Raw genomic sequence first — 24,153 nt, forward strand, 5'->3', positions numbered from 1 at the left:
GAACTCACTCTGTAGACCAGGCTGGTCTCAAACTCAGAAATCCGCCTGCCTCTGCCTCCCAAGTGCTGGGATTAAAGGCGTGCGCCACCACTGCCTGGCACTGTACTGTATTTTAACAGCACAACCAAGACACACAAATGTCAGGGCCTCTCCTTAAACCCACCAGCCCTGGAGAACAAGTCAGACACAGGCAGTTCTGACTTACATGAGGAGCCAAACAAAGCCTCACAACTTCTAGCTCAGTTGATAATAAGCAAACAGGAAACCAGAGGGACATATGAGTGTCAGTGGGTGATGGTGGAGCATTACCTGTCATCCTCCAATACAATGATTCTCCTAACAGCCTTCAAGAGACGTGATTTTTCCTTCTAATGGTGATTTTTATTAGTGAATAACTAGCTGAAAATATCACCAAGCTAAGCGTCTAAGGTAACTAGGGAGGAGTGTGTGTCTGTGTTTATCTCTGTGTGTGTGTGTGTGTGTGTGTGTGTGTGTGCTCCTTGCAAAGTTTGGATATAGCCTGGAAGCTCTTCGAGAGGCTCACTGCACCCCACAATGCAGGCTCCAGTGACTCTCCATCCCACCTACATCTCCACAGATCCTATGGAGATCAGCTCTTCTGGAGTCCACTCTTGGTCCCTGCAGAAGTATCACGGGTGCAATGCCTGCCTCAATTCTGTACACTGATATGATCTGCGAATCCATACTTGCTCTCACAAGATGTTTCTAGCCTCTAGAAGGAAATCTTACCACTCCTGCTGCACTGCTCTGAGTTACAGCAGCCTAACTGAACCCAATGGCCTTTAAAGAGGCTTTGCTAGTGGGAATGCAGTGCTGCACGTCACTGCGCAGTCACAACACTGACACTGTGACTCCCCTTACTGCAACCACAAGTGGGTTTTGGGTTTTGCCTGGCTGTGTTGTAGCTTAATCAGCCTTTGTTAAGTGCCCCCACTCCATTAATCCAGTTCTGCAATAGAAAGGGCTTCATTTTGCATACTGGTCAACCCCGACTGCCACTTGAGGGTGACTGTCACTCAGAAGACAGGAGCCTTTGTGTCCAAGACAACAGGGTCCCTGTCACTGGGTATGACAGTGAATTTAGTGACTTTGTAATTTAGCTCAGTTTAAAGCAGGAAGCTAGATTTGTCCTGGCAGTGCTACTTCTGAGTGTATTTCATTTCCTACCGTTTTAATCTTTTTAAAAAATGTTTGGATGCTACTTGGTTACACATTTATTCAAAACCTAACGGTGGCCCCTTGTTTTCTCTCTCCTACTCCCTCTTCATCTCATTCCCGAATCTTTTAATGAGAGAAGCTCAAGTCTAAAAATTGCCCAAGCAATAGCAACAGAGGCAACACCAACAAGCTTTCCTTGTAATGTTACTGATCACTTTATAATAGCAATATTTTGGTTTTTTTTTACAACATTATGGTAATTTGCTATGTATATAATTTTTGCTAAATATAAACTGGTTATTGGATGTCCTCTTCTGGCCTCCACAGGCACCAGACATGTATGTGATACACAAACATCTGTGTAGGCAAACCACTCATATACATAAAAAGTAACTAAAAATTTAAAATATAGTTTTCTACCTACACACGTACATACAATAAGGCATTTTATTTCAAGGGCTGAAAACCAACTTTACTAGATGTCTTTGTTTTATTGATTATTTAACACATACTCTGTGCTCACTAGGTGCCTTACATAAATGATCATCAAAGACTTTAATTAGTAACTAAATCAAAGGATAATGGTGCAAAGCTAAAGATGAAAATCAAAATAACTGAAAACTTGCATACAAAACCAAAAGCTTCTCCTCACAATCTACCCAAACGAACGAGAAAGAAGCCGAATATTCCTTGTTATAAACATTGCAAAGTACTAGTGTTCTTATGAAACAAAACAAAACGAAAGCCTTCCAGGACATGTTGCAAAGACAGAAAGTCCATCTGTCTGTCTAACGTATGGAATACTCACTCCTAGCCTACAAGTGAGCTCCACAGATCATCCCTAAGGTACCTAAGTGCCCCAGTCTCGCCCGGCTAGTTCAGAAGCACTGTCTATCTTCTGTTACATCACTTAAGCCCTGATTCTCAAAACAGCTTCCTGCTTTGTGAAAACCTTCAGCTCTGAATAATCAACCCTTCCTTAAGTGCTTTAATCACCAGAGCCTAGTCTTCATTTCCGCATTACTATATTACCCAAATATCACCAACTTACAATATTTTCAGGTTAATTCTAAAATGCCATAGCTTTCAACTGGGGGAGGGGGGTGGTGGCGCACACTAATCCCAGCACTCGGGAGGCAGAGGCAGGCAGATTTCTGGGTTTGAGGCCAGCCTGGTCTACAGAGTGAGTTCCAGGACAGCCAGGGCTAGACAGAGAAACCCTATCTTGAAAATCAAAAAAAAAAAAAAAAAAAAGTCATAGCTTTCAAAGTTCCAAAGGTAGATTTGAATCTACTAGTAGGTGGTCCTCTTTCTAATAAATAAGTAAATAAGTAAATAAATAAAGTCAGGATAAATCCAATAAAAGAAATTGCAATTATACTTGGAAACCTTTTCCTTACCTACTACTGCTTGGAATTACAACAAACCAGTTACACTGCATTCCGCCACGTGTTTTATGAGACTAAGGCAAACACTCCAGCGTAATAAAAAGAATGTCAAAGGCTTGATAATTGCCCACAAGAGAAACCAATGTATAGAATTTATAAGACAAGGCAACTTTATTTTCTAAGACTCAGTGGCAAAGTCACAAGCCAACCCAAGGTTCTCACTTTTCAAACACACTATTCATTGAGTTACTGTGAATAAAATCTGGACTCCATGGGGAAGAGACGCAGCTAGACTCAGTGAAAAGGAAAGAGGTCTTAAAAAAAAAAAAAAACAACAACAACTCTGAAGCAGTTAAAAAAAATCAGCAGGAAGAAGGTTACAGTACAAGTACCAGCTAGTTTTCCGTCAGCCTGATACAAGCTAGAGTCACTGGGGAAGATGAAACCTCAACTGAGAAAGGACCCCCACCAGGCTGGTCTGTGGGCAAGCCTGAGGCAGCATTTTCTTGACTAATGACAGATGTGGGAGTGCCGACTATGGGCAGTGCCGCCACTGGTCCTGGGTGCTGTAAGGAAGCAGGATGAGCAACCCATGGAGAGCAAGCCAGTAAGCAGTGCCCCTCTATGGTCTCCACATCAGCTCCTGCCTCCAGATTTATGCTTTTGAGTTTCTGCCCTGACTTCCTTTTGGGATGGACTGTGACCAAGATGTGGTAAGCTGAAATGACCCCTTTCCACCCTTAGCTGCATTCGTTCATGGTGTCTTATCACAGAAACAGAAATTTAAGCTAGTGTAAAAATAAAAATGGGGGAATTTTCATCAGAAAGGAGAAACAAACAAATTAGGCAGACATAATGCCCTGAGATTATCATGGAAGAGGGGAACACAAGCAAGCCCAGGTATCTAAAGCTCTCTCCAATTCAGCACAAAGCAAAGGCCAGGAAAGTTAATCCATACATTCATCTCAAATAACACAGCTAAATGGCAAAGATCAAACAGCAGTGGTGGCGTTCTACTCTGAGGAGATCTCTGGAGACACTGGCTGCAAAGCACACATGCCGGCGGGGCGGCCTTCAGGCCTTCGGGGCTGAGCATCATTCAAGGATGGGAAGCTGTGGAGAGCTCCCTCTAGAATGGCTCTTCCCCCAACCTACGGACAAAGCATGCCCTAGGATGTCTTCCAGACAGACTTGTGTTTCTTGGTGACATTTCCAACTTGTTTCTATTTCAATACCTTATCCCTGGAGCAAAGATCAATACTCACAGTAGTGACATGAATTTAGCATTTCAATCTACAAACACAGCAAAACCACGGCACCCACCACCAAAGTGAGTATCAGTCAAAGGGGTGAGAGGAACAGGAGGATACGCACACATGTATACAACACTCGAACGCAATACACCAATAACGCAAAGGCAGCTGGCTGGTCTACAAAAATTAAACACGGTACTCCTGAAATCAACCATAAGGAAAGGTGAATAGTTCTATACCAAGCATAAAATTAATATTATGTTACAAATACTCGGACCCAGATCAGAGAGAGGGCTCGGCAGTTGAGAGCACACTACTGTTGAGGACCCAAGTTCAGTTCCTAGCACCCACATTAGGCCACTCGTGGCACTAGCAACTCCAGTTAAGGACCCAACACCCTCTTCTGGACTCCTCAGGCTTCAGCACACACACACACACACACACACACACACACACACACACACACACACATATACACGCACACACAATTAAAAACAAGGTACATTTTAAAAATTCTGCTCTGTAAACCAAACATCAACTTCAGACACAGGACATTTGAGGAACCAGCCCTCGAATCAGATAAAGCATTTTGGCTGTTTGCGCCTGTGAACACAGCAGTCTCCACAGCTAGCAGGCTTCTTTGCAATTTTACAAATATTAGAATTCTAGGACATTTCAATGGGTTGTTCCAGCAATTATTCCCATTCTCTAGGGAACTGTGTGACAAATCTTATGGTAAGTTCTTCCCCTTCTGATTCCCCAGGGCTTGAGTACACGAGTATCATCGTATGACTGGGATGACACGAAAAGGCTTATTCAGGACAATTTGCAAGTTTTCAGTTGTTCTCTATTTACCAGGAAACGTTCATAGTTCAGGGAGAAGGAGGTCCACAGCACACTCCTTAGAGGCAGGGCTGATAGAATAGTTCCTTGCTGTGCAGGTTCCAAGTCGCCAGCTTCCAGGGATCAGGAGCTCCTTCTAGGCCCACCACGGCCCTCCCCACTTGTACAGGATGCCTTCTGGTGTAGACACAGGAGTCCCCAGTGATCCCACGGCTGTTCCTGATCACTGAGGCATTCCCAAGAACCACCATGCTCCTGGCAAGTTCCATACACAAGACTGAAACTGGATGCTTGTCATCCCTTCTTAAAATACTCTTTTCTTTAAGGAGTTCTTAAAATCCTACTTAGTAGAAACAACATGACCTACTTATTAAAAAAAAAAAAAAACTGGGTTGGCCTGATATCTGCGTGCATCACTTTAAAGGGCCCTGTGGCCTGCTCTCAGGCTGACATAAATAAAGCCTCAAGGGAGACAGGAGGAGTGGGGCAAAGTCCCAGAAATGGAAGTGAAGTGCAAAGAAGAGGAGGACAGAACAAAGCCTGGAACCCCCTCAGCTTCCTTACGGAACATACTCCCATGCAAATATCCTCAAAGAGCCCAGGGAGTCTCCCCAGTGCCTCTGTACCCTAAAGCTCCCTGTCTGCTATGTGGCCACTAAGACATGGATGCCGAAAATACTTCCACAGGCAACAAGACCTCAGGTCTTAAAGGAAACCTGGCAGTGGAGGCTTCTTCACACTCAACTTACTGTGACTGAGCCACCCTGGGGATCAAGCATCAAAGACGAACAGGTCCACATTGCACCTGCCAATCAAGCAGGGAGACATTCTTTCACCAACCTTCCTTGGCTGTCCCCGCCCCCCACCCCCACCCCCTGTATCCCTCATCTGCCAGGACATGCTCTCTCTCTCTCTCTTTCTTTCTTCCCACTCCCACAATTTTTTTTATTAGTGAGGACATTACACCATAAAATGTCTGGGACTTCTGCCCAAGTCTGCTGACTCAATACTTACCACTGTATACCTGACTCCCAAGACAGGGGGGAAACTGACCCCTGAGACTGGGGCTATGGCATTCCCTGCTCATTCGTTCAATAGACATGAGAAGCGCCAACTGTGTCCCAAGCACAAGGGGCACAAATGGGAGGAGATTCAAACTCAATGACGATTCCAGCTTGGAGATAAAATATCAGGAAGAATTTATGTGTGCTAGAGCAGAGGTAAGCCAAAACTATTTTCAAGAAGTAATAGTTTAACAAAGGGGACTAAATTACTCTAAAGAAATAAAGACCATCAGGTTTACTTGCTAAGCCAAGTTTACGAGGATTATCATAAATGCAAATTTTAAACTATATAAAACTGGCTAAAGAAGTTAGGTTCAAACAGAGTCACTCAGGTGACTGCCAAATGATGAGGCACAAGAGTAGAGACAGGAAGAGGGAAAAGAGAGTGGAATAGACCCCAAGTAGAGGAGAAAGGGGGCACTGCTCCCCCAGTTTATGACTATGGTTAGGGGATGTAACAAAGTCTATCAGATTCTCTACAGCAGTCATTCTCAGCCTTCCTAATGCTGCGATCCTTTAAAACAGTCCCTCGCATTGTGGTGACCCCAATCATACAATCGTTTCATTGCTACTTCATAGCTGTCACTACTGTGATGAATTGTAATGTAAATATCTGATGTGCAGCATGTCTGATATGGGACCCCTGCGGTAGTAGAGACGCACAGGCTGTGAATCAGTGCTTTACAGGACTCTCTCCTAAACTCCTGCCACAGAGAAAACCCCTAGCTCTGCCTCCATGTTCTGTGACCAGCCATGAGTGGAGCAGCTGCCCTCACCGGGTAGGCAGAAGAAACCACAGGAGAAAGGAAGCAATGTGTGAAAATAAAAATAAAGGGTCTACCCTGGGAAGAGAAACACTCGGCAAGCTAGAACCAGTGGGTGATCCCCACAGTCCCTGGCCACTCTGCTGCACTGTCACCTCTGGGGGCAGAAAGACTAGAAATGGCACCACGAGGAAGTCAACACCACCTCGAGGAGGGTTTCCTGACAGCTATGCACAAGGTCAACACCTCTTGGAAAAGCTTACTGCTGGGCAGGGGAGGCTATTTCAGAAGGGCTGAGGCAGGGAGAGAGACGTGAAGGTGAATCACTCTCCTGAATGAGGAAAATCTCAAAGAATGACAGATGACAACTGGAAAAATATAACGCAAAGATGGCTACAGGGAGGCTAAGCTAAAGAGGGCAGCAAGATGGCGGACGTCCCTTGGACTCATCCACCTTTCTTCAGACAGCCCTTTGTTTCCTCGGAACCAGGGGTCCTCACCATGCAATATGCACAGACCACCATGGGAAGGCCACCACCCATCCTGAGGCAGTATGCGCCTTTCTACGGTCCTCAGGGCCCTTACATGCTGTCGGTATTTTCTTAGTCACCTTTATTTCTGGCCATGGAGCCCATATGTGGATTTCTCACGTAGAGTAGCTGACAACCAAGGGAATGACTGAGGGGAAGGCACATCCTAGCAACACCAGCTGGCCAAGAGGGTGAGCAAAGGTAACTGTGACCTTGTTGGCTGAGTGGCCAGTTTGACTGTTCCTGAAGTACTCTCAGAAAAAACTAGGCACAACAAAGCCACAAACTTTACAACAACAAATGGCCTCCGGACGGCGTCATCTAGACATCTGGACAACTTCCTTCAACCTTATTCTGACTGGCACTAAATCCTTCTTCAATGGAAAAGCTCTCAGGCAGATGAGCCGACCTTGCCATGCAGTATGGCAGTTCCCCCAAGAAACTAAGGCTTGCGCCCATATTTCTCTCATTTCAGTGGCTGAGCCGATCCGTTAAGACAGGTTTCTAGATGACTTTGGTGGTGGTGGTGGCGATGGCTACATCGGTGGTGGCTTCTGTGGTTTCATTTAGCCCAGACTACTCTCGAACCCTGGTTTTATGTAGTGCCAGGTTTCAAACCTAGGGCATCCCACATGCTAGCTAGTTCAGGACTGAACTAACTATACATTCGATCACTCAGAGACATGTGATAATGCTATAAAACAATCTATCATTGACATGAAAGTGTCAACAGACTTATGTCACTATGAATGAGTCACTGCAGAGAATTACTATACTCAACATAGGCAAGCTAACTGGCCTGTGTGTCTCTGCTGAGAAGAAGGGATGCCTACAGCAGAGAAACAGTACATTTAAGCAACAGAGGAGCAGTCAGTGGGAACCCAGGGGCACACATGGGCAATGCAGGAAGGCTGGAGACTGCAAAGGTCCTGGTGCATTCCTACTGCGATAACTGTGGCTATGACAGAGTGAACCTCCAGCAAATGAACGGGGGAAAGCCTGCGGAGATTTCTAAATGCTTCTGGCACCTAAGAATCTACAACTGTATTAACAATGTCCACGGCTTCAAACACAATGCTTTCTTAAGCGACATTAATGTAATTATGATTTCCTTCGTGTGGAAGTGTTCTCAGCGCCTCTCCAGATGCTCCCTGTAGTCACAGTGAAGTGACAGGCTATATGGAGTGTCAGTGTTAGCTGCCAGCTCTCGGTAAGAATCCCTCAGAAAGACTATTGTTCTTGAGGAGAGGTACAACCTGCTAGAGGTGCGCATCATTCGAGGAGAGAAAAGGAAAGGTAAAAACCTCAGAGAGCGCCTCACCAAAAAACACCCTTTTCTCGACTGACCACATACGGAAACCCTGTGGAAGTAAATGCACTGCCTAAACCTAAAACAGCCCAGCCCTCTGGTATTCTTTTAGCCACAAACCTCTTACAACAAATTTCAGTTTCTGTCGCTCCAGGAGATAAAATGTGTGTGTGTGTGTGTGTGTATACACACACACATACATACATATGTGGTGTCTGTGACCCTCCGTGCCTGACTTGTGCTCTTAAAATAATAAGGGAAGGATCCGAGAGATGTAGCCTAATGGTGGGATGATTGCACAAGATCCTGGGTTTAATTCTTCAGCATCACAAAAATAATACTAAGAGATGGTGTAGAACTTACAAAATGAAAACTGAAAAATATACAAATTATGTATGTGTTCCAAGGGCAGAGATAAAGAGGCCATTATTCCTAGATGCCTCAAATGCTCCCCCCACCCTCCATCACCAGCACTTGTAACTGTGTCTATGGCGTACACCACCCATTTCTGATCTTAGTGTGAACTCTGTCTACTCTGCGGTAAAAGAACAAAGAGCTGGCGTTGGCAGAAGCCTGAGTATCAGTATAAAGAATATGGGCTGGGAGAATGGAGAAGACAAGTCATTCCTCCTGATGATCTAAGGTGTGATCGCTCCATCCCCTTCAGTACTGTGTGTGCAGCATCTCTATGGCAACACTGTCACTTCCTTGGCTGGAGGCCCAACTGTATCTTCTCCTTCAGTTTGTAGACCTCACAGATGGATGAACGCATGTTCTTTTGCTCCAGGTACACTCATGGAAGGACTCTACCTCACCTTACTCAATACCAGCTGCAGTCCCAGCAAGAGTGTGGATATGTGTTGTCTCCAGTTGAAGGACTCTACCTCACCTTACTCAATACCGGCTGCAGTCCCAGCAAGAGTGTGAATATGTGTTGTCTCCAGTGGATATATACCAGCTAGTGCCTTGGTCCTCAGTGTGGTCACACTGGGAAGTGACAGATCCTTAAGAGGTGGGGCCCAGTGAGAAGTCCCCAGTTGACTACAGGTTCTGCCCTCAGAAGGGATTCGAGTAGTTCTCCTGAGACCCTGAGTTAGTTTTTTGGAAGAAAAGTGGTCCAGAATGAGCCTGAACCCTTACTCGCTCTGTCTTCCTGTCAGTGCAGTGAGGTTCCCACTGTCTGCGGGCATCACTGTCTGTCCTCATCATGGACCCACCAAGATGTGGAACAGCCAGGGGCCCTCTCCAGAGCCTGAACTTCCAGCCTCTGAAACTGTGAGGTAAATAGACACACTTTCCTGATAAGCACTGGCCTCAGGCATTTCTTCAGCATAACAACTGGATGGATAGATTCCCCAGAACCCACAACTATCTAAGCTATGCCTTAGAGGACCTGTCTACATGTGCATCTGAACTACCTTGAGGCTTTTTCAAAATACAGATCCCAGAGCATCATCCTAGAACTCTGTATCAGATGATGACATCCTTGTCTTAAAGTCCAGGTGACTGTGCTGGTCTGGATTAAGGAAATGTGGGCATAAATCAGCAGTTGCTCACCGTGCTTCTCCCGGGAGCTACAGTGAGATCCGAGGTCCCAGCAGCTCACACTCACAAGGGAAGGAATAATTACAGTCCAGAGGAGCCATAGGGAAAGTTAGCTGTACACAGATGCCCTGCCAAGACCGACGGGCCACAGGAAGCAAGCACAGGAAGGACAAGCACGGCTTCCCAAAGGCAAGGTACAGCGCTCAGATGAGGAAAGCAAACCACAGAGGAGGACGAGCAAACACAGGGGAGAGGGTACTGGGCACAGAGCAGGATGTACTGGCAGGGCAACATGGTCAAGTTCCCCCTGACCAGGTCTGCGGCTCAGAAACCCACCAGCCCTCACATGTGATCTCCACTGTAAAGCGGCATTCCGAAGCAGGCATTTGGGATGGGCAGGGCAAGAGCCAAGACCAATTCTGCCTGGCCTACAGTAGTGCCGCCCTCGCCTAGAGCTGAGGAAGACACCACGTCTACCAATGGATGTGTGAGAAATGAGACCTAATGCGCTGTGCCTTTTTAAGAGCATCCCAAAATTCATTTTCACCTTGAGGGCAATTTCAATTACACAGCCTGTGCTTGCTGATCATCTCTTTAATTTTAACTTTTACATTATTCCCCAGCACAGTTTTAAAAGGAGGCCAAAAGAGAACCTGCCTAATCATCTTGTCTCTTTGGACTATAAACTCCCACTGGACAGAACATTATTTTTGTCTTCTCCAGCTGTATGGCACCCGGCATACTGACGCTACTCAGGGGATAAACAGATCATTCATTACAGTGTCATGTATATTAAATAATGCCCATAAAGTCCTTTGAAGATGAAAACCACTTCAAGTGCTCACTAATACTAAGCTAGGCATTTGGAACTAAGAAACAAAGATGACAGAGCACATGTCCCAAGAAGGTCACTGCCCAGCAGGAGGCACTGTGCTAAGAGGCTCTGCACTGGGGATGCTCTCCAGCCTGCTTGCTCTATGTGCAGCTGACGTATACACCAGAACAGAGAATGTCAGAGTGCTGCAAAGTCTGAAAGGTTCACTTCTCTCAGGAACAAAGCCTCACAAAACCTTGTCTTCCTTCTGAGATGTGTGCTTTCAAGTGAGGTTGGAAACACTGCACAGGAGTGGCAACTGAACTCCACAGCAAGTACAAGGAAAGGGCTTGCCACTAAGTGTGTGTGCACGCACGTGAGCATGTATTCTACAAACTGATTGTTTCTGTTTTGGGATCTAACAAAACACTCCATATCCTGGCCCTCACTAGTGAGCCCAGGGGCTGCCACTATGCTGTACACAAGCCACACTAGGGGAAAGCGCTGGCTGTGATATTTTATGCAGGAAGGAACACAACTGAAAGCTGCTTCTGTCAACAACCCTAGAGTTCTACAGGACAGCCAACTATGGCCAGTTTCACTATCATCAGCTATGTATGCCCTTCCCTACCCAAAAAACCAACTCACTGGGTCTGAGACCATCAATCAGTAGGAAGGAAATTCAATTCGTTTCGGTTGAAACTTGCTAAGAAGTTGATCCAAGATGGTCTACAAATACCTAACTATGAGCCAGGCAGTATTGATGCACCACACAACCTTAAACCCAGCTCTCGGGAGGCAGAGGCAGGTGGCTCTCTGAGTTGGAGGCCAGCCTTGTCTACAGAGTGAGTTCCAGGACAAACAGAGCTACACACAGAAACCCTGTCTCGAAAACAAAACAAAACAAAATTCTAAATATGCTACCACACTGCAAACAAAGGTCAGATCAGTCCCATAATTGCCCACCAAATAGTGATTTCCCCTCATTCCTAGACACGACCCCCCGGAAAATGCTGCTTTTTCCCTAGACCCCAACCCACCTTCCCTAGAAGCCACTCTAGGTCTGTCCCAGGGGCTGTGAAAAGAACCCTCTGAATTCTAGTTCCTCCTGCAAAAACCAGATTTTCATTGCCTTCCTTGAAGAGGACCACAGAAAACATCCCAAAACTGAAGACATCTGAGAGTCTGCCATCGGTGCCCCTTTCTTTCACTGGTTTGTAATTTAGGTATTATAAAATTCCCCCCATCTAAAGAGTACAGTGGTATTCATGTATTCATACTACTGTGAAATGATGACCAGTCTCTAACTCCAAAACATTTCCATCGTCTCCCAAAGAACTTTGCCAACAGTGTCTGCCCATTAGCAACCATCCTGCCTCGGTCATGACCTTCTCTCCAACTTTACTAAATGTCAAAAATATCTCTCTCAGAGTGTCATGAAACCACCATCCTCTAGTGACAAAATGTTCTAGCCACATGAAGGACTTCAGGAGGTACAGCAGTCAAAATTCTCCAGAATACAATTTAACAATAATGAGAATATTTGTAGAAAGTGCAGAACACAATATATAGAATTAAAGAGTTATCTCCCCAAATCAGGAACCAAAATTCCACATTATGACTTAATGCTTAAACAACTAAATGGGCAATACTCTGCCAGTAGCACAAAAACCTCACCCACTCTTTTCTGATCTGTAGAACTGAGTACACGTGTGCACATGCGTGCACATACACTTGCATATTTCCTAGAAGCCCCACACTGAACCAGGAGTATCACTGCATTCTCTGGGGAAACTCCAGGGAAGGCAGCAAGCAACACCTTCAAGCCATGACTCCTTACTTCAAGTGAGAGTGCACTGGAGTCCTGAGACCAGATGGGCCCAATCCAGCCTCATCTAGCTCACAGCCATTCCTACTGCAGGTCCTATATAGATAGATCATCAAACATCCTTACTGATAGATGACCTGTCAAGTGTCCTGACTGATGCACCACCTTCCTTCTTAGTTATTCTCTCTGGCAACTAATGTACAATGCAATGAAGACGATAGACTTCCGTCCTGTTAGTAAACTACATCTATTTGAAACTGATCTCTTTCCCTCTTGGAGACATCTTATTTCAAACTTTGTGCTGCAGCAGCATTGGAAAGCAAGCCACAGGTGCAGCCTGGCGGCCTCTGGGGCTGAAAGGCTTATCTGTTTAGATGACTACCCAACCAGGCTCTGTGTGGAACAAAAGCTCACCAGAACTGGGGTTTACACTATCCACTTTAATGGACAGATGGACATCTCCAGATGGACATCTGTCTATCACTTTGGTAGAGGCAGGCATTCTGAAATTGCTTCCTGCATGTGAGGTAAGGGAAGCCAGACTCTTCACTATCAAAAGAGTCACAAACATGGAACCAGCAAGAAGAACCCTGTGTGTTGGAGGCCTGCGTTCAACACATGGTTTTTCTTTCAGTTAGGTGAAGAAAGAGAGCCACGGATAAGTGCAACCATGTAATTATGTTGAGTGTGTGTTTGGTTATGCAGTATTTACACACACAATCACAAGCTCAGTCCACTGAGAGGTTCTGCAGGCAATGAGCACACTTATCGTCCATTCTGCTAAAATGAACCAGTAATGGCTGATCCCTGGGCTGGGGCAAGGGAAAAACAAGATGATCCTTGAACTATTTATTGTGCCGCGAAGTGAACAAGTACTAAAAATGAAATAAAATGATAGAGACAGATTACAAAAGATAAAGGAGCCAGCCTAAAGCTGCTACTCAAATTGCGGACAATTTGAGCAGCAAGATAATGGCAGCAAGGCTGTAACTAACAGAACGCACAGGACGCTATTCATTGAGGTCGTGCTCATCACACATGTAAGATGTGCAAAGGGAAAACGCCTTCTTGTGATGGAAAAAGACCAACAGAGGAGGATACTGTTAGAAAAGCCACTATTTGGCAAAGCACCACGTAATAAGTAATTCAGACAATGATCTACAAGAGACGCCACAACGAACAAATAGAAAAAGGGAAAGAAAGAAGGTTTCACACAGCCACACATTATCTCCCCACGAAATGCTAAGTAATTACAAGGGGAAAGGGACCTGGAGTCACCACCTGGACCATGTGATGAAAAGTGACACTACCACACTGGGGCAGCTGGATGGCAGTGGAGTAGCTGGAGAGCAATGGGATAGCTAAAAGGCAGTGGGCAGCTGGATGGCAGTGGGCAACTGGATGGCAATGGGGAAGCTGGATAGCAGTGGGCAGCTGGAGGGCAGTGGAGCAGCTGGATGCAGTGGACTGCTAGACAGCTACATGTAGTGGGGTAGCTGAATGCAGTGGGATTGCTCCTGGATGTGTTGTTACAGGAAGATCTCCTGACAAACACCCCACAGCCTGAATCTAATGAGGAATCACACATCTCAAACTGGCAGATGCTAACCAGTACAAATATTCAATACCATCAAGGTAACAGAGAAGACAAACTAACAAGTTGTTCTTGTTAAAAGCATCCAAACAGCTATAAAAACTAAATGCAATATGTGATCCTAAAATGATCATGGGTCATAATTTTCTTAATTGTTAAAAGTATTTTCTGGCCAGGTGATGGTGGCACACGCCTTTGATCCCAGCACTTGGGAGGCAGAGGCAGGCGGATTTCTGTGTTTGAGGCCAGCCTGGTCTACAAAGTGAGTTCCAAGACAGCCAGGGCTACACAGAGAAACCCTGACTCGAAAAACAAAAGTGAAACAAACAAAGTATTTTCTGTCAACAGATTAAATTATATTAAATTGGTAGATTTTATAGGATGGTATTGACTCACAAAGTATGATGCTATAGGCATATACTCTCAGCACTAGGGAGGCCAAAGCAAGAAGATCACAAACTCAGGGCCTACCCAGTTTACTTCATGAGATTCTATCTCGAAGGAAAAAAAAATCAATAATTCCTGATCTTCATCACTGTGTCAGGACATTTTCTTGCTCTCAGAAACACATATGGAGCCATTTAAAGCAGTGACACTGCGACCTTTATTACAGTTCCTCAGGCTGTGGTGACCCTCAACCACAAAATTATTTGTTGCTACTTCATAACTATAGTTTTGCTACTGTTATGGATCTTAATGTCAATATCTGATATGCAGGATACCAGTTATACCACCCCCACCCCCAACAGGGATCACGACCCACAGGTTGAGCACTCCTGATTTACAGGCGATGGACGTCATCACTTCTACCGTTTGCTGTGGATCAAAAGGGAAATGATGTATCCAAATCCACACAGAGGCAGACAAAACAAACAGGGAAATGGCAACAACTCGCAAATCAGAGAAAGCCTTCTTCTCTGCTGAGTATGAGTTCTGACCTCTCAAATTAGTTTCTCCCCCTTCCAAGTAAATGTATCTTTACATGCATGTAACAATGAAGACACAGCTGACTAAATACCCTGAAGAGGCAAAAGTAACAGCGAAGATACAATTCAAAGAATCTCATCCTGACTGCCCTTTGTTTTACCCTTGGTTACTTTGAAATAAAAGACTTAACTTAATAATGGTTCAAAAGTAACACCCAAGCCCGGCAGTGGCGGTGCACACCTTTAATCCCAGCACTTGGAAGGCAGAGGCAGGCAGATTTCTGAGTTCCTGGTCAGCCTGGTCTACAGAGTGAGTTCCATAACAGCCAGGGCTGTACAGAGAAACCCTGTCTAGAAACAAACAAACAAACAAAAAAGGGAACCCCCAATTTCAGACTAAAACACCCACCCAATTCTGTTCTTTTATTCGTCATTACACTCTCTATCAACTCTGAGGAGATCAGATCAACTGAGTCTCGTAAAACCCCATCCCAAACATAGAAGAGCCCAAAACAAATGCCTAACACTTGTCTTACTAAAAGGAAAAGGAACAAATGACCTTCCCACCACCACCACCACTATCTCTCAATATCATCTGCTTGTACAGAGCATGAAAAACAGCAAAGGAGGGGGCAGAGAGAACAAAACAGAAACACAGACAAGCCAGGACGCCCATGGCCACTTAGGAAAACCACCACTTGAAAAGATGCTCCCCAGCCCTCTAGCTTGTTCTTTCCCTAAGTAAGGAAGAAAGCCCTAGGACTCGTTACAATATATTACAAGGTAATGGCATAAGGAATCCCTTCCCTGGCTAGCTCCACTGGGCCCTGCTCTGCCTCTCCTGCCAACATTGCATTTATAGCCACAGACATTTCCCAGCACTTACACCCAGTCCAGACAGCCAAAGACATGGGAGTAATACTTCAATCAAGACTTCCCCATGGTCTGCAACAGATGTGAGTCAAGTAAACCAAGCCAGCCATCACTCCTCCCTTGGAAATGTGGGGCTACTTGTGTTATTTGTGTAAAAGTAGTATGTGTAATTAGGTAGAAAGAGACACAGAAACTAAATTACAGAGCCCAAACCAACACAGGGAAACACTTGCTGTATCCTAGAACCTTTCACTCAACTTTTACTTGGTACTACACTGTGGAATTATAGCTTTGACCATCAACACCCAAGAATCTATGTCTTACATTTCAAATGACAGTCCAGACTCTACATGATGCTGTATACAGTGAGGCCCCTTTACTTGCCCAACAGAGGTTGGGAAAATAAAGGGAACAGGTGTTTTTATAAGAGAGACCTGGGGCAGAAGAAGCTGACAGAGACATCTGCAACCCAGAACCACACCACATGCTGAAGAGGAGATCTGAGTTTTAAAGAGAAAGAGACATCTTACATGGGACCTGGCAAATCACAGCACCAAGTGGCTAATGAATGAGAATACTAACAAACAGCCAGCTTTTCTTGGAGGGCAGGGCTGGTGTTAATGGCTCTTATGTGGTATTCAGAATAATAGGTATGTTTGGGGAGTCACTTTCTCTGTCTCTTTGTGTCTCTCTGTGTCTCTCTGTGTGTCTCTGTCTCTCTTTCTCTTTGTCTCTGTCTTTCTCTGTCTCTCTCTCTGTCTCTCTCTCTCTCTCACACACACACACACAGACACACACACAGACACACACTGAGGGGGGACTCATCTGGGGTTCTTTCTCTTCATGAACAGTGACTATCTACATAATCCTGTATCCCCAAAACCAGAATTACTAAGAAGAGCTCCAGTTTGCTAAAAATCTTGTGAATTTCCACCATCCATCTTTCCCTTCTCCTCATCAGAATATGAGACAAGTCGCTGCAAAGAGGATGATCTACAAACAGGAAGACAGGAACAGCCCATCTCCAAATCCCTAGAAAGCCTGTTCAATGCCAGGAGTACAGAGGCACTGCAGCAAAAGTCACGAGAGTGGGAAAACTCAGAGCAGCAGCAATCGGAGCTGTCAGTATTGCAATACTGGTAAGTCGTGCTTTGAGCCACCAATCTTACCTCTTAGTTACATACCAGATGGCTTCCCCCAAGGCACACTTCTCATAGGAAACCAGGAAGGAACTTTTATTTTCAGAGAAAAAACAAAATTGGGTGATATATCTAGTACATCACACTTTTCTATAGGTGACTTTGTAATCCCCTCCCAAGAGGATCATAGACAAGGAGCTAGGAAGCTAAAAGTCAAGTACATTTGTCAACAAAAGATCTTTGGCCTGCAGAGCACATGTGGCCCTCAGACTAAACACTCCACAGGGGGCAAAGTCTCTGGAGAGAGACAATTCCAGAGGTCACCCTCTTCCTGCAGCTCTGCTCACTGCAGCCCAAGTGAACATCTCTCACCAGCTCTGTGACATGCAATATAAACTTTCCCAAGAAAGCAGGCGGCTCCTTATTTGGATCTTAAGGGGCTTCCTTACGTGGATAAAGAATAGAAAGGGGAAATTATGAAGTCAAAACACAGTTATGAAGGAAATTTAACGTGTCTACTATTGACTAAGAATTGCAAATGAACATTTACAGACTAACCATAAATGTTCAGAGGGAGATTTCCCATAAACAAGGAGGTCTTGCGGGTAAGGCAAAGTTACTTTAAAGGAAAGAGAATCTAACACCAGAAATCAGGAAAACTCAGGGACAGAAAGCAGAGGTGACAGCCACACACCAAGACCTGTAGGGCCTTCCCCCACAGCCTTAGGCTGCTTTTATCAATTCAGAGACACAGGCAGGGATGAAACCAAAATGTGATAAAGCAGCCAGCTCTGCAGTGGTCACAGAAAAGCTCCCCATGGCCATTCCTGTTCTACTCCTTTGGTGACAGCTCCTCCTCTGAGAACTCTGAAAAGAAAGAAGAGCCCTCTGGGAGGGAGCCAGGGACTTGCTCCAGCTGTGGACCTCTCCTGGCCGCTGCATCCCCGTCCGTCTGATTCAATAAGGTGAAGATGCAAAGCACACCTGTCCTTCAGGCAGATGGCTCGGCCCCTGCCGGCTCACCAAAGGACAAGAGAAGCAGGAATGAGGGAAAGGACACCCAAGCAGGAAAGCCATTCCACAGGAATTCAGAGAACTGCCACTCAAATGCTTTCTTCCTTCACTGTCCGCGCACGACCTGTCTTCCTGCCGTCCTGTCAAGATAACACACTCAAGGTAACACAGACCACTCCACTGTAGAACTAATGAAGGATGGGAAGGTCACCGTTACTGCTTTTTATAGTCTAACACAGCTCGCTCCTATCAACATAAGTGATTTTTCTAGGTAAGTGTGGCTATTGATTAAGAATTTGACTTCCCTCTGGAATCCTGCCAAGAATATGAGATTAAAATTTTATTTTCTTCGGCGCAGGAATAAAGTAAACAAAATAAGTATCAGCTATGGCTCATTTAAGTCAATAAATTCAAACATTACCTCTTGCTTTCCATTATCCAAATCCATCATAACATTTAAAAAGTCTTTTTTAAAACTACCTTAATTGCACTTTGTAAATCATACCTTTTAAAAATCACAATTAATACGCCTTTCACTTTGAACATCACCACAGACTTCATTTTAAAATCTTGGTGAAAAGTTCAGAGAGCTAAAAGAGCATCAGCTAAATCTTTACTTGAATCTTAGACAGTTACATTGCAAACGGGGGGAGCGGGGGGGGGGAATAAAGTAATATCCCACCTCAGTAAGGGAGTTTGCAATGTCTTGATGGAAAGCTGCTGTTGGTGGCAGTTTTGCCACTCCCATGTCATGTTTTTTTTAAAGATTCCTTACTTTCCTCTGAAACAGCTTAGCTAGCCGCGACACCTAAAAAGGAGCGACCAACACACACGAGCACAGAGCATTTTACCCCCAAGCTTTCCTCCTCAAAACACTCAGGGTACCAGGGACCTTCTTGAGAACACAATCTCTGTTTAGTCCGTGAATGACCACAGCTTCCAAGCCTCAGAATGCGAGTCTGGCACCCGCCACTTCCTTGGTACTAAGAGAATAAATGTTAAGAAAAGCTTTCTCATCCTCCATATGAAAACCATCACATCAATGCATAAAAAAACCTTACATGCTGCTCCCTCCCAAGGTGACACACTCCTGTCGTCCTCCCTCGGTAAGCGAGGAGCTGCAGAGGCATCCAGAATGAGACTTAGTAAGAAAGAAACCCCAGCATGGTGGCCTCAGAAGAACCACAAACCTTTGTTCTCCACACGCATTCATTTAACGCCAACCAAAGCATGCCAGGCAGGTTAAAAATAATGCATTTATGTAAGTGCCCCCCCCACCCCAGCCCGTGCACACAGTCTTGCAAGGTTAAATACGGAGCTCTGAAAGAATGATTTATTGCCAAAAGGACAGGGACCCAAAATAGATTGGCAATAAAAGTGATTGGTCCCAGGGGCGGTGAGAACTAATGTAAGCAACATCCTGGCCATGAGAGGCATCCGGGAAGAGGCACCGGGAAGGAGCACCAGTGTCCTATCAGGCTTCTCAGCTCTGATCCCATCCCTACCCAGCTGCACTCTGGGAGAAAGTCACAGGAGCTCCCTGTAAGTTTGACTCCCTATCTGTAAAAAAAAAAAAAAAAAAAAGCTGGTCCAGCTCCAGTCTGTGACAGCTCTTTGTTTTGGTTTAGTTTTGAAATTTTCCTCATCTTTTTTTTTTTTTTCAGTGTTCCATTCTGAACAAAGAAAGGTGAAGTTTAAATTCCACTGACAAACAACAACAAAACAACAACAAAACCAAAAACCCTGCTGGCTGCCTACTCAGCCCACTTCAGCACCAGCTTGCCACTGTAGATCAAGCCTAAGTATAGTTGATCAGGATTGCCAAAAGGAACAAGGAACTTCCTTTAGTAAAGTGTTTAGCAGAGAACGCCACAGCAGCAGAAGAGGGGAGAGCCTTAGTGGGACAGGTGCTGGGTGACTTGGTCCCCTTTTCTGTTTATTCCTTTCTTGCTTCTTTACTAAGCTTATTCCCTCTCCCCTCCTCTCTCTCTCTCTCTCTCTCTCTCTCTCTCTCTCTCTCTCTCTCTCTCTCTCTCTCTCTCTCTCTCTCTCTCTCTCTCTCGGAGCCATAGACTGAAACTGGTACCCATGGTTGGATGAAAAGGCAACTATGCCCTGGGACTTCAAGAGAGCTGAAAAAACAATGTATAGGTACCCACAGTTCTGAAGGAACTAAACCTACAGAAGAAAGAAGCACCTGCCAAGGGCAATCTCTTCCATGCTCCGGGGTAGACATCCAGTCCCCAGCACCCACCCACCTGAATGCTGGCAGGTGGCAGCCTCTCTGCTGAACACACACCTCCACCGATGGAGTGGGGGAAGTGACACAGTAGCTCGTTCTATTTTTGAGCTTCTCTGTTAAAAAGTTCTGTTGAGCTGATAGCTTGTCCCTTCCATCCAACCATGGGTACCAGTTCTCAGTCTATGGCTACAAAAATAAAGCTTAATAAAGAAGCAAGAAAGAAATAAACAGAAGAGGAGACCAAATAACTACTGCTACAGGACTGAGAAGGAGAAGATAAGCAACAGAAAGTGCTCTGAGGGCCAGGCTCAGAGACCTTGGAGAAGGTGCCTTGCCTACCAGTCAACAGGGACGGATTTTCCCTATCTGCACATCTTTAGACAGAAGAGATGAATCTGACAACTCGTTCTCCTCCTTATTCACAGTCAATCAAATCTTTCCAGGCGGGCTCCTACCTGAACTGCTCACTTTCCATGAGGTCTCCAACCAAGGCCACCCTTAAAACCATGATGTCTATGCTTCAAACTGACCAGCCCCTAGGTATCCTCTGCTAGACACCACCGGCCTACATGCCAACCACTGAGATCTGGGTCAGGGATTCAGAGTGGAGGGTGAAATTCTAAAGGGGGATGGGACAACTCTGAAACCAACTGAAAAATCTGCGCTGGCTCCTGACCACCAGTCAGTTAACTAAAAAAGAAAGTTTGTCAAGTCACTTTGAAGGTGGAATAAAGGAAACAAGGCAGTAAGCGGCTTTACCTGAACAGGAACTCTAAAACGAACGAGCTACCCAGGACTAAGGAACGGTAAGAGCAGAGCCCGGAGTGAAGAGAGGTAATCAAGACCAGCATGTCTTTGGAGAATCTTGGAACCAAGTCATTCCTGAACTGTGCATTAAGCCATAAGGGCAAAAAAATCCACCTCTAGGACGCAAGAACATTGGGAAGATGAATTCTGCACAAAACCATTTATTCTGTGACAGGTGATGGAAAAAAAAAAAAGAATGGTGGCTTTGGGCCATGCCTCCAGCCAGTCACACACCAAAAAATAAATAATACATTGTTAAAAACCGTTAGAGCTTACATTTCAAGGAGTTGATGTCTTTCTAAACCTCAGCTTTCTACAAGGCCCTCACCGGAGAGGGAGAGCTGGAAAGAGCACATTAAACCCAAGTTGACACAGTCGAGACGGAACGTGTCACTTCTCATCATAACCAATCGGTTAAGACGAATCAAAAATAACCCTGCCAGACAAAGATCAAGAAGACAGAACTAAACCAGGTGTCTAACGGTCCAGAAGTTATCTGCCTCGCCCAAGGCTGGTCGCTTCAATTGCTAGCTCCTAATGATCTGGACTGTGGCCCTGATCTCTTCCAGTTTGGGACCTGACTTTGAAAGAGGCCACCGAGACCCTGAGCTGTCAGCCTCCCGCGCTCACCCCGGTGCAGGCCGCTCACCAGACCCCGAGGCTCTCCGTCCTCCCGGAGGCGGGCAAACAGCCTCCCCGCGCCCGCCCTGGCCCGCCCGTCCGTCCGGATCCTGACCTGGGCCGCCCTCTCTGGCTCTCCAGCGCGGAGTCTGCATCCTCACTCCCAAGCCTGGCCGGCCAGGGACTGCTCTACGAGCTGCAGGCCCCCGGCAGCAGACGCCGCTGCCGTCCGCCGCCTCCGGGACGCGCAAGCAAACCGGACTGCACTCAGGGACGCGCGGACGCGAGCCGGGCTCGCGCGGGATCTGGGCCGGGCCGGGCTTGGAGGAGGCGCCGTTACCGGGGTCCCCGGGACGCCCCGTCACGCCCCCTGCGCCGCACACCAGCGCCCCTCCCGCCCGCCGGGCTCCGGGCTAGCCTCCTCCTCGGCCACCTCCGGCTCGCCAGAGCGGACCCCAAACTGCCCCTCACTGCCTCCAGGTCCACGCCACCCACGCAGTGCCCGTCAGCCCTGGTCCCACGCCTCTCCCAAGGGCCACCACGGTCCCAGATGTCCTTCCCGGGCCTACCCCAGAAACAATGGCTCGACCCGACCGCCGCCTCAGCTCGGCCACCGTCCTCGGTTCCTGGGCTGAGGTGCGATGGCTGCCCGGTTTCACAGAACCAAAGCTGGATGACAGGCTAGAGCCCCGAGTCGGGACACTCGCTGATAATGGGGTTGGAGGTCCAGCTACCAGCGGCCCAAAAGCTATTACAGGGCAGAACTGCTGTCCCCGGTCCCGGTGAGCTCGTCCTCCGGGACACCGGCCTCCGCCCACGCCGTCCCCGCCGCCGCCTCCTCGGCCCTCCAGCAAGAGACAAAGAGCCGGCGCCCCTACCCGCGGGGCCGTGGCCGCTGCAACGGGAGGCCGAGGGGTGTCTAGCCTGGCACGAGGGGCGAGCGCCGGGAAAGCGAGTGAAGGCGCCCGGGACGAGCCGCAGCACAAGGGCGGCGTGGGTAACCTGACACGCCGGCGTGGATCGCAGAGCCCCGATGCGGCGACAGGGACGAGAGCGCGCAGGGCTATACCGGGCCGGAGATCCGGGCGCGCCGGGCCGGCCGAGCGCGCGGGGCAATCACGGTACTCACCGGATCGGAAGAAGGCCGCGATGTCGGCTAGGTCCTTGGCGGCCTCCTCGGCGCCCTCGCCGGCGCCGCCCCCGCAGCCGGAGCCCGCCGCGCTGGCCGCTGCCGCGGGGCCGGAGGACGCGGCCGGGGCGGTGGCACCGCCGCTGCTGCCGCTCATGGCTTCGGCGGCGGACGAGCCCGCCTCGGGCCCCGCGCCCCTAGCTCCGCGCACCCAGCCGCCCGCGCCTGGCCTGGCGGCGCCGAGCACCCAGCTGCCCGCGCCCGGCGCGCGGACGCACAGCCCCGGGGCGGCGGGCGGCGGCGGCTCGGCCCGAGGAGCGCGCCCACATAGACGAGGACACCGCCCGGGAGCCGCGAGCCTGGCGCGGAGCGGGCGCGCGGAGCCACGGCCTCGGCGTGGCCGGCCGGGGCACGGGGCAGCGGCGCGGACACGCGAGGGCGGGGGCCGGGGCTGCGAAGCTCCGCGATCACGAACGCCGGCGGCGGCAGCGAGCCTCCATCTTGCTTTCCGACGGGGAAGGAAGGAGGGGGAGGGAGAAATCACGGCCGAGGGAGCCCGGGTGAAAGGAAAGGGAGAGCAGGGAAAGGAGAGGAAGGAAAAAGAGGGGCTTCGGGAATTTCCGGAGAGCTTCGTTAGGGGCCCGAGCGTGGGCTCGGCTGGTGGGCGGGTCCTGAAGGGGCGGAGCCTCGCCTGGGAGCCCGGAGGGCGGAATGGAGTGGCTGAGAGAGAACGTGGAGCTGGCCAGGTCTCCTCCTCCAGGGCTGCTCCAAACCTGGGAGGAGCAGGAACAAGTGTGACCGAGCCACACTGGCCTTCCAGGACAGGCACTGCGCCCCCTGCCAGGACTCTCGCGCCTGCACTGCAAGCGGTCCTAGAGCTGGAGCGTTTTCATTATTATTTATGTCACCCGCGGGGCCGAGCGACCAGGGTATGGAGCTGGTGTGGCCCTCGCAGGCACAGCGCTGTCTCTGGCATGTAGAAGGGGCGGGATAATTGTTGAATGAGCAGAGAGGCAGTGAAAACAGATTATCTGCTCTAGTCTACCGTCTCCTTGTATGTAAAAAGCAGGCGCGAGAGAGGGGGCGCTTGCGGGGAATCCCCATCTCCCAAGTGTGCTGGGTCCTCAGGCTACCCAGATGTAGTGGAAAGATGATGGAGGCAGGGGAGACCAGAGGAAAGGGACCTTTAAAGAAAATGTACGTTAAATCAGATGTGTGGAATATCAAATTCTGCTTTATGTCACGGCTGCAAGATGAGTGCAGTGAAGGAATGGGCGCCGGGTAATTGAAA

At 47.7% G+C, this 24,153-nt stretch overlaps 1 protein-coding gene across 3 annotated transcripts in view; it reads right to left on the bottom strand.

The window, feature by feature from the left end:
• Positions 1–23,533, bottom strand: part of Trio (trio Rho guanine nucleotide exchange factor) — a 286,761-nt gene extending 263,228 nt beyond the window's left edge. Inside the window, exon 1 of one of the 3 annotated variants that reach the window (XM_029469546.1) lies at positions 22,863–23,533. In XM_029469546.1, the coding sequence (XP_029325406.1) occupies positions 22,863–23,019 (157 nt within the window). In that variant the 5' untranslated portion in view covers positions 23,020–23,533. Of the gene's footprint in view, positions 1–21,848; positions 22,127–22,862 lie in introns of those variants that run through there. The other 2 variants (XM_029469548.1, XM_029469549.1) reach the window with 2 other exon arrangements.
• Positions 23,534–24,153: the final 620 nt, after the last annotated feature.

Source organism: Mus caroli, chromosome 15, assembly GCF_900094665.2.
Source record: "Mus caroli chromosome 15, CAROLI_EIJ_v1.1, whole genome shotgun sequence".
NCBI classification, from domain to species: domain Eukaryota; kingdom Metazoa; phylum Chordata; class Mammalia; order Rodentia; family Muridae; genus Mus; species Mus caroli.